The sequence below is a fragment of the Musca domestica genome, unplaced genomic scaffold (genome assembly GCF_030504385.1).
Source record: "Musca domestica strain aabys unplaced genomic scaffold, Musca_domestica.polishedcontigs.V.1.1 8, whole genome shotgun sequence".
Lineage (NCBI taxonomy): Eukaryota > Metazoa > Arthropoda > Insecta > Diptera > Muscidae > Musca > Musca domestica.
Genome location: NW_026712409.1, coordinates 19530595 through 19543705, shown reverse-complemented (window position 1 = coordinate 19543705; position 13111 = coordinate 19530595). Strand labels below are relative to the sequence as shown.

The following is a 13111-nucleotide window of genomic DNA, read 5'->3' as shown; positions in this document are numbered from 1 at the left end:
TTTTCAGAAAACTCCTTAAGCAGTTATTTAAAAAAAAATTAAACGTTTATTGATCTAATTTTCCTTGAAAAATAGTTTTAAAAAATTCAAAATTCTGACCAATGTAGGTTCTTAAAAAATGATTCTCAAAAATCCTTGGAAAAAATCGATTGCATATCCGACTCCGATTGTTCTCAAAAAAATAATTTCTCTTTATAAATCTTAAAAAGAAGTCTTAGCATGACCCCAATGGTTCTTAAAAATTTTGAAACAAATATTCTAAAATTTACATTTACACTTCTGATTATCCTTGAAAAATTCTCTTTAAAAGTTCATGTTAAAACTCCTGATAATTCTTGAAAATATCCATTTTTTATCCTTAAAAATACTCTTTAAAAGTCCAAGTTACAACTCCTGATGATTCTTAAAACACGTCCTTTAAAAATCCATGTTTATGACACCTTGAAATTTTTCCTTAAAAACCAGTATTCAGCACTCCAGATGAACCTTGAAAATATCCTTCAAAAATCCACGTTTATAACTTCTTCAAAAATTTCCTTAAAAACTAATATGCATCACACCTGATGATCCTTGAAAAATACCAAATAAAAAACCAGCTTTTTTAAAAATCCACGTTTATTGCTCCTTATGGGCCTCGAAAAATATATTTTTATAAAGTCACGTTTGTGACTACTAATGATCCTTCAAAAATAATGGCTCCTGAATATCCTTGAAAAATATTCCAATATTATGACTCTGATGGACCTTCCAAAATATCCTTCATGTTCTGGTGATCCTATGAAAATATTCTTTAAAAAACCAACTTCTAATGTCCTAAATCAATCCTCAAAAAATCCACCTTCATGACCCCTGATGATCTTCAAAAAATATCCGCAAAAATGCCAATATAAAAATCCTGATGATCCTTTTAAAACTATCCGTGAATATGAAAATATTATAGAGTTCGCTATTTAAGTATCTTTGAAAGGTCTCAGCTATGAATGCCCTTAAAATAATAATCTGAAATTATCTCAAATTTTTCCTTTTGGACGTTTTTGAAAAATTAATTTGAAAATCTTAATTTTTTCATAAAATATCCTAGAACTCTTAATTTTGGAAATCATAGATTTTCTCTCTGAATGCAATTGAGAAATGAATGAAAATGAGAAATGAATGAAATGAAAATGTCCTCAAAAATTAATCTTAACAAATTCTTGTTCAAACTTAAAATAAAAAAATCCGATTTCTGTACTTGAATATCCTTGAAAAATAGAACTTAAAAATCTCTTTTTCCCAAGAATTTATTGGAAAATAGATCCTAAAAAAATGACAATGAATATCCTTAAAAATGTATTCCCTTTAAATGGCATCACTTTCTTCCTTAAGAAACATCCTCAAAAATTAACTCATATTTTCCTTGAATGTCCTTGACAAATTACCATTCAAAATATCGACCCCTTTGTGGGGGAGATACTAGAAGAAGCCGTCCGATATTTTCCATCTTCACACCAAATCTTGTGTTCATAAAAATATTGGGTTGTGTGAAATTTAAAGACAACCAAATTCTTATTTCGAATTTTATAAGAGTTACAATTATTGAAATATTTTGACCCGTTATTGGAGAAGATACCAGAAGCAGTGGTCCGATAGATTCCTTCTTCACACCAGAACTTGTGTTGGGAGAAATATTGGCATTTACCGAGTTTGAAAGGAATCGGATGCTCATTTCTCTTTTTTTGGGCATTTTGGTTCAAAATTTTGACCCCTTCGTGTGGGAGGTACCAAAAAAAGTATTCCGATATATTTCATGTCCACACCAGATCTTTTTTTAAATAAAAATATTAGGATGTGTGAAATTTGAAGACAATCGAATGCTTATTCCGCATTTTATGGGCATTTTGGTTATTCAAAATTTTGACCTCTTTGTGGGGGAGGTACCAGAAGCAGTGGTCAGATGTATTTTCTCTTCGCACTGGATCTTTTGTTCGTAAAAATATTGAGATGTGTGAAATTTGAAGATAACCGGATGCTTATGTCTGGTTTTGTGATCGTTTTTGTTATTCAAAATTGTAACCCTTGTGGGGAGGTACCAGAAGAAATGGTCCGATCTCTAACATCTTTATACAAGATCTTGTGTTGATGGAAATATTTATATGTGCCAAGTCTGAATGGAATCTGATATTAATTGCGCGTTTTATGAGCTTAATGGTTATTGAAAATTTTGACCCTTTGTGGGGGAAGTACCAGAAAGAGTCGACCGATATATCCCATCTTTACAGCAGACCTTGTATCAGCAGAAATCATGAGATGTGTTAAATCTGAAAAGAACCGGATGCTTTTTTCGGATTTTATAATCGTTTTTGTTATTCAAAACTTTTACCCTTTGTGGTTGATGTACCAAGAGGAATGGTCCGATCACTATCATCTTTATAACAGATTTTGTGTTGACAGAAATATTGAGATATGCCAAGGATGTGAGTTTCGCGTTTTTAGAGCTTCATGGATATTGAAAATGTTGACCCTTTTGTGGGGGAGGTACCAGAAGAAGTGTACCGATATATTCCACCTTCACCCCAGACATTGGATTAATAAAAATATTGTGATGTGTGTAATTTGAAAAAAAAGGGAAAAATCGGACTTTTACATCACCTTTTATAAGAGTTGTAATTATTAAAAATATGGTTCTTTGTGGGGGAGGCACATGATGGAGTAGACCGATGTTGTCCATTTGCGCACCTGACCTAGCACTGATGCAAATATTAGGATTTGCAAAGTTAGAGCAAAATCGGATTATCCTTTCTCTTTCTGTGCAGTAATATATATATATATATATATATATATATATATATATATATATATATATATATATATATATATGTTTTTTGAAAATTTCGACCTTTTGTGGGTGAGGTAACAGAGGGAGTGGACCGATATCGCCCATCTCCGAACTCGATCTAAGTTTGAGGAATGTATGCCATGTTTGGACCAAATTGGATATTCCCTTCGAGAATTATCGCACTAGCCAGTCAGACAAACGGAAGGACGGACATCACTAGATCGATTCCAAATGTCCTGAAACGGGATTGGTCCAAAGAGACATAGGGTCTAAAGCCGTTCTTTCGATGAGACACGTTTTGGCCGTATCAAATGATTTATACCCTCTCTAGCCATATGTCTGAGGGTATAAAAAACGTATTTTCCCTGAACGTCCTAAAAGTCTACAATATTTTTTCCGATGTGTTTTAAAAATATTCTAAAAATATCTATAATTTTTTCTGATTATTCCAAAAAATCAGGTTTGAAATTATCCAGCTTTTACCTAGAAATGTCCTTCAAATTTATTCTGGAAAAATCTTCAAAATCTAACTCTAAATATGCTTTAAAAAATCAATTATTTTTTTGGTTTTGAGTGTCCTTAAATAATCTAGACTAAAAATCTACATTTTCATCACAGTCTTTGAAAATTGAATATTTCTCCATCCAAAACTCCCTAGAAATCCTTATAGATCAGAAAAAATACTTTTGAAAAATCCTCATTTCTGACCCCTATGGCCCCTTACAAAGTATTTTCAAAAAATTTCTGTTGGGTCTTCACATCTCATTCTTAAAACAAATCACTTCTCAAATTCCCAAAAAAAAAATCACCCACCTTAATATAAATGTTATCTACATACAGACATACAAACATTTTTACTTACATCTTGTCCGATTTGTCCCATATCTGCATAACAATCAACCATTGAGAACATCTGATGGAAAATCCAGTTTTCAGTAAAAGAAAAAAACAACAACAACGGCAACAAAACCGAAAACAAAAACTGCAACGGCAACGACGATTGACAAGGCAACCAACCGACGGAACGAACGACCGCAAACAACAAAGTTGGTTATTAAACCTCAATATCGGTTGGATTGAATATGGCCAGAAACAGAAACACGTTTACAACTGGAAATGGCAGGAGAAAGAAACCGCTGGCCAACAACAGAGCAACAAACTTGGCTGGTAAAAGCGACCTCAAAAAAAGGCAAAGCCAAGAAGGTGATCCAAATCTTTGTTGGGAGATTTTCTTTCTAGCTCTGCTGTTCTTCTCTTCTCTCTCTCTCTCTCTCTCTCTCTCTCTCTCTCTCTCTCTCTCTCTCTCTGATTGTGGGTGGATATCACCTCTTTGGTGGTTTTAAAAAAACAAATCCTTAACCGGTTGGTTATAAGTTTATGGCCAAACAACCTTGGTGACCGTGAGTATTTCGGCAGAAAACGGCAACAACAACAACTAACTATGGCTTTGGACAAACTCAAGTGATCCAAAATGTTATTGCCCTGGAGAGTAGTTTTGTTGTTGTTAAATATTGAAACTCTTTGGAGTTAAGGTGAGAAGGGGCTGCCTCACTTGTCCACCAATGACTTTTGGCACCTCACTGTCTGCCCTTTTCTAGGACTGCCGAAACGGACACTAGCAAATCGCCACTTATCAGCGTAGTTACTGTGCAGCAATTGTTGTTGTAGTTGTAGCTGTATAATTCGTATAGATGTTGTTGTTGACACTGGTACCGGGGCTATTGTTGGTTCGTGATTCAAACGCTTAAAGGTATAGCTTTTCTGCTTCGCCACAAATTTCCTGGGACAAAGGGCCCTGTTGATGCTCTCGCTGACGATGGGTTGAACGTTAAATCTCTTCTTTGGAGGTTTATGCGTTGTACTTGTTGTCATTTGTATTCGGACCACAGATGTGCTGTGAAAATGTTGGGTCTCTGTCTTCGGTAGCTACGCCACACCGCGTTGGGGAAAAAGGTATGAAGTGAAGTTTTCCCCGTTTTTTCCAGAATTTCGAATTTTGTTAAATGTTTTTCTCTTTCTTTTCACTTTTTTGTTTTGTTTTTTTGGTTTTGTTTTTTGTTTTGAGCTTAGATTATGAACACAATGTTTGATTTGGTCTGGTCCTTTTTAGGGTAAATTCAGTTTCCTGGAAATGGGAAAATAAAGAAAAAAAATAGAAATTAAAAAAATAGAATTCATATTTTTTTATTTTAAATTTTTAATATAAATTTTTCTGATTTCAAAAATATTGTCAATATCCATTTTAAATTAGGGTTTCAAGACCTTGAAAACTTTTTAAAATCTCAAAAATAGCGAAAAAATGTCTTGAAATATAGGCATGGGGAATATGACCAAATTTGTCATTAAATACCTTCTCCATCAGAGAATTGACAAATATGGAATTTTTTAGCCGTTTCAGGCCATTTAGAGTCGATCTAGGGGTGTCCTTTCGTCCGTCCATCCGACTGCCTGTTTGGCTGGCGAACACGATAATTTTCGAAGGGAGTATGCGACTTCGTTCAAACTTGGTAGATCGTAAAATAATTACCAAACTTAGATCGAATTCGGAGATGGGCAATATTGGACCACTCCTTCCGGTACCTCCTATACAAAACGTCAAAATTTTGACAGAAAATTATTTCCCTTCTAAAACCAGAAATAGTCAATCAATTTTTTGCAAACTTTGCAAATCCTACAATTTTTACTATTTTGTATGTCAGGTGCAAAATTGGACCATATCGGCCCACTCCTTCCTTGGTACCTCCCATACAAAGGGTCAACATTTTTAATAATTACAAGTCTTATAAAGTATGAAATAAGACTTCGATTGGTCTTCGAATTTCTCCCATCCCAATATTCCTACTAGCACAAGATCTGGAATAAAGAACGTATAGAACGGACCACTTCTACTGATACCTCCCCCACAGAGGGTTAAAATTTTAAAAAACCAAGAAGTTTCAACAACGTGAAATAATCATTCGATTCTTTTCAAACTCGGTAAATCCCTAAGATTTTAGGAATGCAAGATCTGGTGTTAAGATGAAATACATCGGACCACTCTTTCCGGTACCTCCCCCACAGAGGCGTCAAAATTTAAAATAATTGTAACTCTCATAAAATGCGAAATAATCATCCGATTCTCTTCAAATTTCCCACATCATAATATTATTGTTAACAACAGATATTGTGGGAAGATAGAATTCATCGGACCACCCCTTCTGGTACCTCCCACACAATGGGTCAACATTTTTGAATAAGTGTAACTCTCACAAAATGGGAAATAAGCACCCACTTGTCTTTAAATTTCGCACATGTCAATATTTTTATGAGCACAAGATCTGGTCTGAAGATGAAATACATCGGAACAATCCTTCTGGTACCTCCCCCACAAAGGGTCGAAATTTTCGAATAATTGTAACTCTAATAAAACTCGAAATAAGCATCCGATTCTCTTCAAATTTCACACATCCCAATATTTTTACTAAAGAAAGATCTGGTGTGAAGATGAAATAAATCGGAACCCTCTTGTAAATCTTTTGTGTCTCGTGCCATCGCTCGTTACCGTGATACTGGTAGCATAGCCCGACGTCAAGGAGGTGGACGGAAGAAAACGGCAGAAATGGTTCGAAAAGTAAAACAGCGACTTGATCTAACCCGCAGTGGCCAAAAAATAACTCGTGAGCTGAACACATCGCAATATTCTATTCGGCAAACATTGAAAAATGAGCTCAGGGTAAGGCCATTGAAATTCCAAAAAGTGCAAGAACTTACACCGCAACAGAAAGAAAATAGACTCAAAAGAGCTAAAGAGTTGGTTCGCTTGGCCGAAAGTGGTGAACTGCCTAATTTGGTATTCTCCTATGAGAAAACATTCGTCGTACAGCAGTTTTTAAACAAACAAAATGATCGTGTTTACTTGCCAAAGAGGTCAGCTGAAAATATGCAACTTCGGTTGGCCACCAGAACTCAAGCGCCGGCCATGGTGATGGTGGGTCGCCATAACAGCCGGTGGTCGCTCTTCGCTCGTATTAATCGACCGTGGCATCAGGATAAATGCCAAATATTATCGCGAAAATAATCTGGAGGGTGTATTAAAGCCTTGGGCAACCAAACATTTTGGCCGCAGACCTTGGACATTCCAAGAGGACTCAGCACCATCGCACTCAGCATGCGCCACCCAAGAGTGGTAACAAATTGAGGTTCCTCGCTTCATTTCCAGCACACAATGACCACCAAAAACTCCGGATACCAATCTGTTGTACTATTGTGTCTGGAGTACTTTGAAAAGCAAGGTAGGCACTAAAAAATAACAAAGTGCCGATCACCTCAAGCAAGGGCTTCGCCGGGAATGGACGAAAATACCGCCGAGCAACATTCGGGCAGCGTGTGACGGTTTCATTGGCCGTTTGAAGGCCATAATTCGTGCCAAAGGTGAGCAATTCGAACAAATCTAAGCTTATTTTAAAATTTGAGGCTGTTTCCGACATTTTTGCTTTCATTGAATAAAAATTAAAAAAAAATCTAAAAATTATGGCGTTTGACTTTGTTGCAGTTTTTTATCTACCTTGTATATCTCTCATAACCTCTCACAAGGGTCAATAGCAAGTCAAAAAAATATTCAAATAAACGAAATCCGACTGATATTTTTTAAATTATTATACCCTCCTCCATACTATGGAGGGTATATTAATTTTGTCATTCCGTTTGTAACTCCTCGAAATACTCATGTCAGACCCAATAAAGTATATATATTCTTGATCAGCGTAAAATTCTAAGACGATTTAGCCATGTCCGTCTGTCTGTCCGTCTGTCTGTCTGTCTGTCTGTTGTAATCTCGCTATCTTTCGAACAAATTGAGATAGAAGGCTAAAATTTTGCACACATGTATACTTTGCCAGTAGGCAGGTTAAGTTCGTAAATGGGCCATGTAGGTCCAAGTTCTCATATAGCCCCCATATAACGGTACCTCCCGATATTCGGTATTTTGATGATTTTACCGACATTATTCACCGGAATTGTTTCAAATTTGGCATTTGAAGTTCGTAATAAATACTAAAACCTAAGACAGAAAATTATCTGTGCAGGTCCACGCCTTCGTGTAGCCCCCATATAATGGTACCCCCCGATATTCGGTATTTTGATGATTTTAGCGACATTGTTTGCCGGAATCGATTCAAATTTGGTATTTGATGTTCGTAACGGATATTACATCCTAAGTCAAAAAATGAGCCATGTAGGTCCACGTCTTCGTATAGCCCCCATATAACAATACCCCACGATATTCGGTATTTTGATGATTTTAGCGACATTATTAAACGGAATCGTTCCAAATTTGGTATTTGAAGTTCGTAATAGATACTGCAGCATGGGCCATGTAGGTCCACGTCTTCGTATAGCCCCCATATACCGTACCCCCCCCCCCCCCCCTCCGATATTCTGTATTTTGATGATTTTAGCGACATTATTTACCGGGATTATTTCAAATTTCGCATGTGAAGTTCGTATTGGATACTTCAGCCCATGCCAGAAAATTGTCTGTGCAGGTCCACGTCTTCGTATAGCCCCCATATAACGGTACCCCACATATTCGGTATTTTGATGATTTTAGCTACATTATAAACTGATTTTTCTTCAAGTTTCGCATTTAAATATTGTAATAACTTATGACAAAAGTTGCCTATGCAGGTCCACGTCGTCGTATAAGCATTCGGTATTTTTAAAATTTTAGCAGAATTTTTAACGGATTTTATTTTTTATTTTTTGTTTTTTTTTTTTTGGGAATTGCCAAATTTGTACCAAATGGTGGAGGGTATTAAAAGTTCGGCCCGGCCGAACTTACTGCTTTTTTACTTGTTTTTAATTCATTTTATTATTATTACTACAATTAAAGAAAGTTATCTTTTTTAGTTTAAAAATGAAAGAATCAAATCCTTCCTGCATTCTATTTTAAAATTTTATTATTATTATTTTTTGTTTGTAAGTTATTTTTTTTTTTATTTTTTTGCAAATTATCATAGAAAAGTGGCGGCATTGTTTGGAGAATTTTTATTTTATTTTTTTTATTTTTTTCATTTTTTTCTCGTTCTGCATTCATTTCAATATTTTGCCATTGTGAGTGACCATTGTTATCACCAATTGACCCATATAAGTATGGGTGTGTGGATGTGTGTGTATATCAGAACGGAACACAAATTAATATGAGAGGAGATGATGTCGGTTGTGATGGTATGGCCGAATGGTTGGATGGTTGGCTGTCAGCTATAAAATCATAGAACCAGATGGCGTTTTTTTGTTTTGCGACTGCTTTACAACATTTCTATGAACAACTGCCGCCATTTAATCGCCTAGCTTTAGATGTTTTTTTTTTATATATTTTTTTTCTTCTCTTCATTGAAAAATACAACAAAACTTTTGATTAAAGAAAAATATTGAAACAAAAATAGGCCTTTATTTCATTTTTTTTAATTTTTTTTTTTTAATTTTTTGCAAATTTTTCAGACAATGGAAAAAGTAGAAAAACAACAATAACTAATCTGCCATACAAAGGTTCTAATTTTAATTTATTGTAGGCCAAGTCAAAACTTTATCAATGAAGAGAGGTTGACCCTCTCTGATTGGGAGTATATGTATGTACGTTCATATAAGGCGGGGCGAACTAAGTGAGCAATGTACAGACACACATTTACATACACCAACTAGTAACTGATTAAGAATTAAATCATCGCTTTTCATAGACTTCGTTTCAAATAGAAAGGGGGAGAGGTTGGGGGCGCAAATTTTGAAAGCTTTGTTCTCATCGATTTTTTTTTTTTTTTTTTTTTTTTTGTTGGTTACTTCTTCCATTGCAAGTTTGTTACCAAGTGTTACGATATGTCAATATGACATAAATTATTAAGGCAACAAAAGCAAAAACAATAGCAAAAAAACAATAAATAATACAATTTATTGTTTGATTCTGGCAGCTGATAAACGCACCAAACACAAAGAGTTAATTTATGGGGCATTGATCATCCATCATTAGCTCTATCACAAAAACAATGGAAACAATTGCAAATACTCGCGGTTCTGAACAAATATGTGTGCGGTAGCGGTTTTGGGAGGGACAAAAATTCCTCAAAATTGCGTACCTTGAAAATTCTGTGATCCATGGACAACTTGGCTGTGAAAAAAAATCTTAGACCTATGGTTGAAAGCTTAGTAAGTTTTTTTTTTAAATTTAAAAAAATCAAGATTATGAAACCAATAATCCCATCCTAAAAGTGGTCTCAAAACATTATTTTCAAAAAATATTTCTCAAATTTATTTTGGGAAAATACTATAAAAATTCACGTTTGAATTCTTATGGATTTGAAAGTCCATTAACAAATATTTCAAAAAAAAAAATCTCAATTATCTCTCCGATAATTGCAAATATTGAAATTTCGAAAATTTCTGATTACACCATGCAACACAAAGAATAATTATTATGTCTAGAGGGGGTATACAGGGTGAGATAAAAAAAACTGCAACCAACTGCTGTCATTTCTAAACCACTTGCCCGACAGCTGTTAAAATTATTCCAGTGACAGCTCACTATATTGTTTACAAGCGTACAAAAGGATTTTGGTCGGAATTTTCCAGAAAAAAAAATTATTTGTGATGGAATTCAAGCGTGATAGTTTGATTTCTTCAGATTTGGCTGGAAAACCACAAGTGGCTATCGTTGGAGTACTCCAGCATTTAAATGTGAATAAATGTTTTGTGTCTCGTACCATCGCACATTAGCGTAATACTGGTAGTATAGACCGAAGTCAAGGAAGTGGACGAAAGAAAACAGCAACATTAGCAGAAATGGTTCGAAAAGTAAAGAAGCGACTTGTTCGAAACCCGCGTCGCAGTGGCCGACAAATGGCTCGTGAGCTGTACATATCGCAATATTCCATTCGGAAAATATTGAAAAATCCCGAGCTCGGGGTAAAGCCATTGAAATTCCAAAAAGTGCAAGAACTTATACCGCAACAGGAAGAAAATTGACTCAAAAGAGCTAAAGTGTTGCTTCGCTTGGCCGAATTTGGTTTTCTCCGATGAGAAAACATTCGTTGTCCGTCCAGCAGTTTGTAAACAAACAAAATGATCGTGTTTACTTGCCAAAAAAGTCAGCTGAAAATATTCGTCTTCGGTTGGCCACCAGAACTCAAGCGCCGGCCATGGTAATGGTGTGGGCCGCCATAACAGCCGATGGTCGCTCTCGGCTCGTATTAATCGACCGTGGCATTAGAATAAATGCAGAATATTATTGCGAAAATATTCTGGAGGGTGTATTGAAGCCTTGGGCACGCAAACATTTTGGCCGCAGACCTTGGACATTCCAACAGCAGTCAGCACCATCGCACTCGGCACGCGCCACCCAAGAATGGTTACAAAATGAGGTTCTTCGCTTCATTTCCAGCGCACAATGGCCACCAAAATTTCCGGATACCAATCCGTTGGACTATTGTGTCTGGAGTATTTTGGAAAGCAAGGTTGGCACTACAAAAAATACCAAAGTGGCGATCACTTCAAGCAAGCGCTTCACCGGGAATGGGCCAAAATGCCGCAGAGCAACATTCGGGCAGCGTGAGACGGTTTCATTGGCCGTTCGAAGGCCATAATTCGTACCAAAGGCGACCAATTTGAACAAATCTAAACTTATTCTAAAATTTGATGCTATTTCCGACATTTGTTGCTTTCATTCAATTAAATTAAAAAAAAATGTAATACTTATGGCGTTTGGCTTGGTTGCAGTTTTTTTACCTCACCCTGTATACTAGGTTGAATAGTTTTTATGAAAATTAGATTTGAAATTTATATATTACAACTGGAAATGATGTGTTTGCTTTTTTACTGCTAGTTTAAGACGTTTCAATTGTAGGTCAAAATCTCCCTTAATTCTTCATTTTTTAGAAGAAGTATCAAAGGAGGAAATATTCTAGATCAAATTTCATTATGAGTTTCTGAACAAAAGAAATTTGTATACTGAATATTTACCATAGAAAATATCATCGATTTTGAATTATGAAAAACGTTATTTTTAATAAAATTTTTCTTGCCGTTTTTTCGAGTAGATGCATGAAAGTCACATCAAATTTCGTTTTAGACAGAAAGTGTCAAAAGAAGAAATATGCTACACAAAATTTTACTTTACATTCCAGAATAAACCACACATCTAGATTAAATAGTTTTTTAGGAAAATAACATTCGAAAATTATGTATGTATAAATACAAGGAAACATTATCTGTAGAAATTTTTGACTCCTAGTTTAACACACCATTCTAAGTCAAAATTTCCCTTAAAACTTCATTTTTTTGGGAAAGTACCAAAGGAAGAAATATTCTAAACCGAATTTCATTATGAGTCTCAAACGAAAAAAAAATTGTGTACTCAATATTTACCATAGAAAATATCATCAATTTGGGATAATAAAAAAAAAACGTTAAATATCGACCAATTTATCACTTTTTCTGATTTTGCTTCTAATTTTCTTTTAATTTCAGTCTAGGTTCTGGAAAATTTAATGAAATCCCAAAATCCCAAAAGAGTTTCGAAGTTCTTAGACTAAGTTTTTATAAGAGTTTATAATATTTTCAAAGCCCTACATTAAATGATGAGAAATATATAGCAAAATAATGGGGTTTTGTGTTTAAAAACAAAAATCAAAAAAAAACCAAAATCGATATCGTTTTTTAATGGTTAATATTTAGTATACAAATTTCTTTTGGTCCGAGACTCACATTGAAATTTGATCATCAATATTTTCTTCTTTGACACTTTACCCAAAAATGAAGTACTAAGGGAGATTTGGACATGGAGTGGAAATGTGTTAAATAAGCAGCAAAAATACCTTAAAGCATAGTTTTCTCTTTAATATACAAACATTTCGAATGTAATTTTCTTAAAACCTATTCAAGCTAGGTATATAATTTATTCTGAGATTTATAGTGAAATTTAGTGTAGAACATTTCTTCTTTTGACTATTTTCGCCTAAAATGAAATTTTATATTATTTTCAGGCGTCAACTTGAAAAAATCCATGGAAAAATTGATAAAAAAAAAAATTAGAAATATTTTCTCGTTTTTTTTTTCAACATTGATGTAGATATTTTCTTGATATATAATGGAAATGGAGATTTCTTACCCTCGGCAATTTATAGTGAAATTCGATGAAGAATAATTTTGTCTTTGATGTCATCCTCCCAAAATGACGCCTTGTTGGAGTATTTTGCATTAACTCCCATAAAGTACGATTTTAACCCTAAAACGTGTTTTTAATTTATATGAATTATTAGCTTTTAATGACTT

The 13111-nt window shown here is 34.6% G+C and overlaps 1 protein-coding gene across 3 annotated transcripts in view; it reads right to left on the bottom strand.

The window, feature by feature from the left end:
- Positions 1-13111, bottom strand: part of LOC101900239 (sestrin homolog) — a 147412-nt gene that overhangs the window by 82554 nt on the left and 51747 nt on the right. For all 3 annotated transcript variants that reach the window (XM_059130839.1, XM_059130840.1, XM_059130841.1), the window contains one exon: positions 3678-4940. In XM_059130839.1, coding sequence (XP_058986822.1) covers positions 3678-3728 — 51 coding nt within the window. In that variant the 5' untranslated portion in view covers positions 3729-4940. The remainder of the gene's footprint in view (positions 1-3677; positions 4941-13111) is intronic.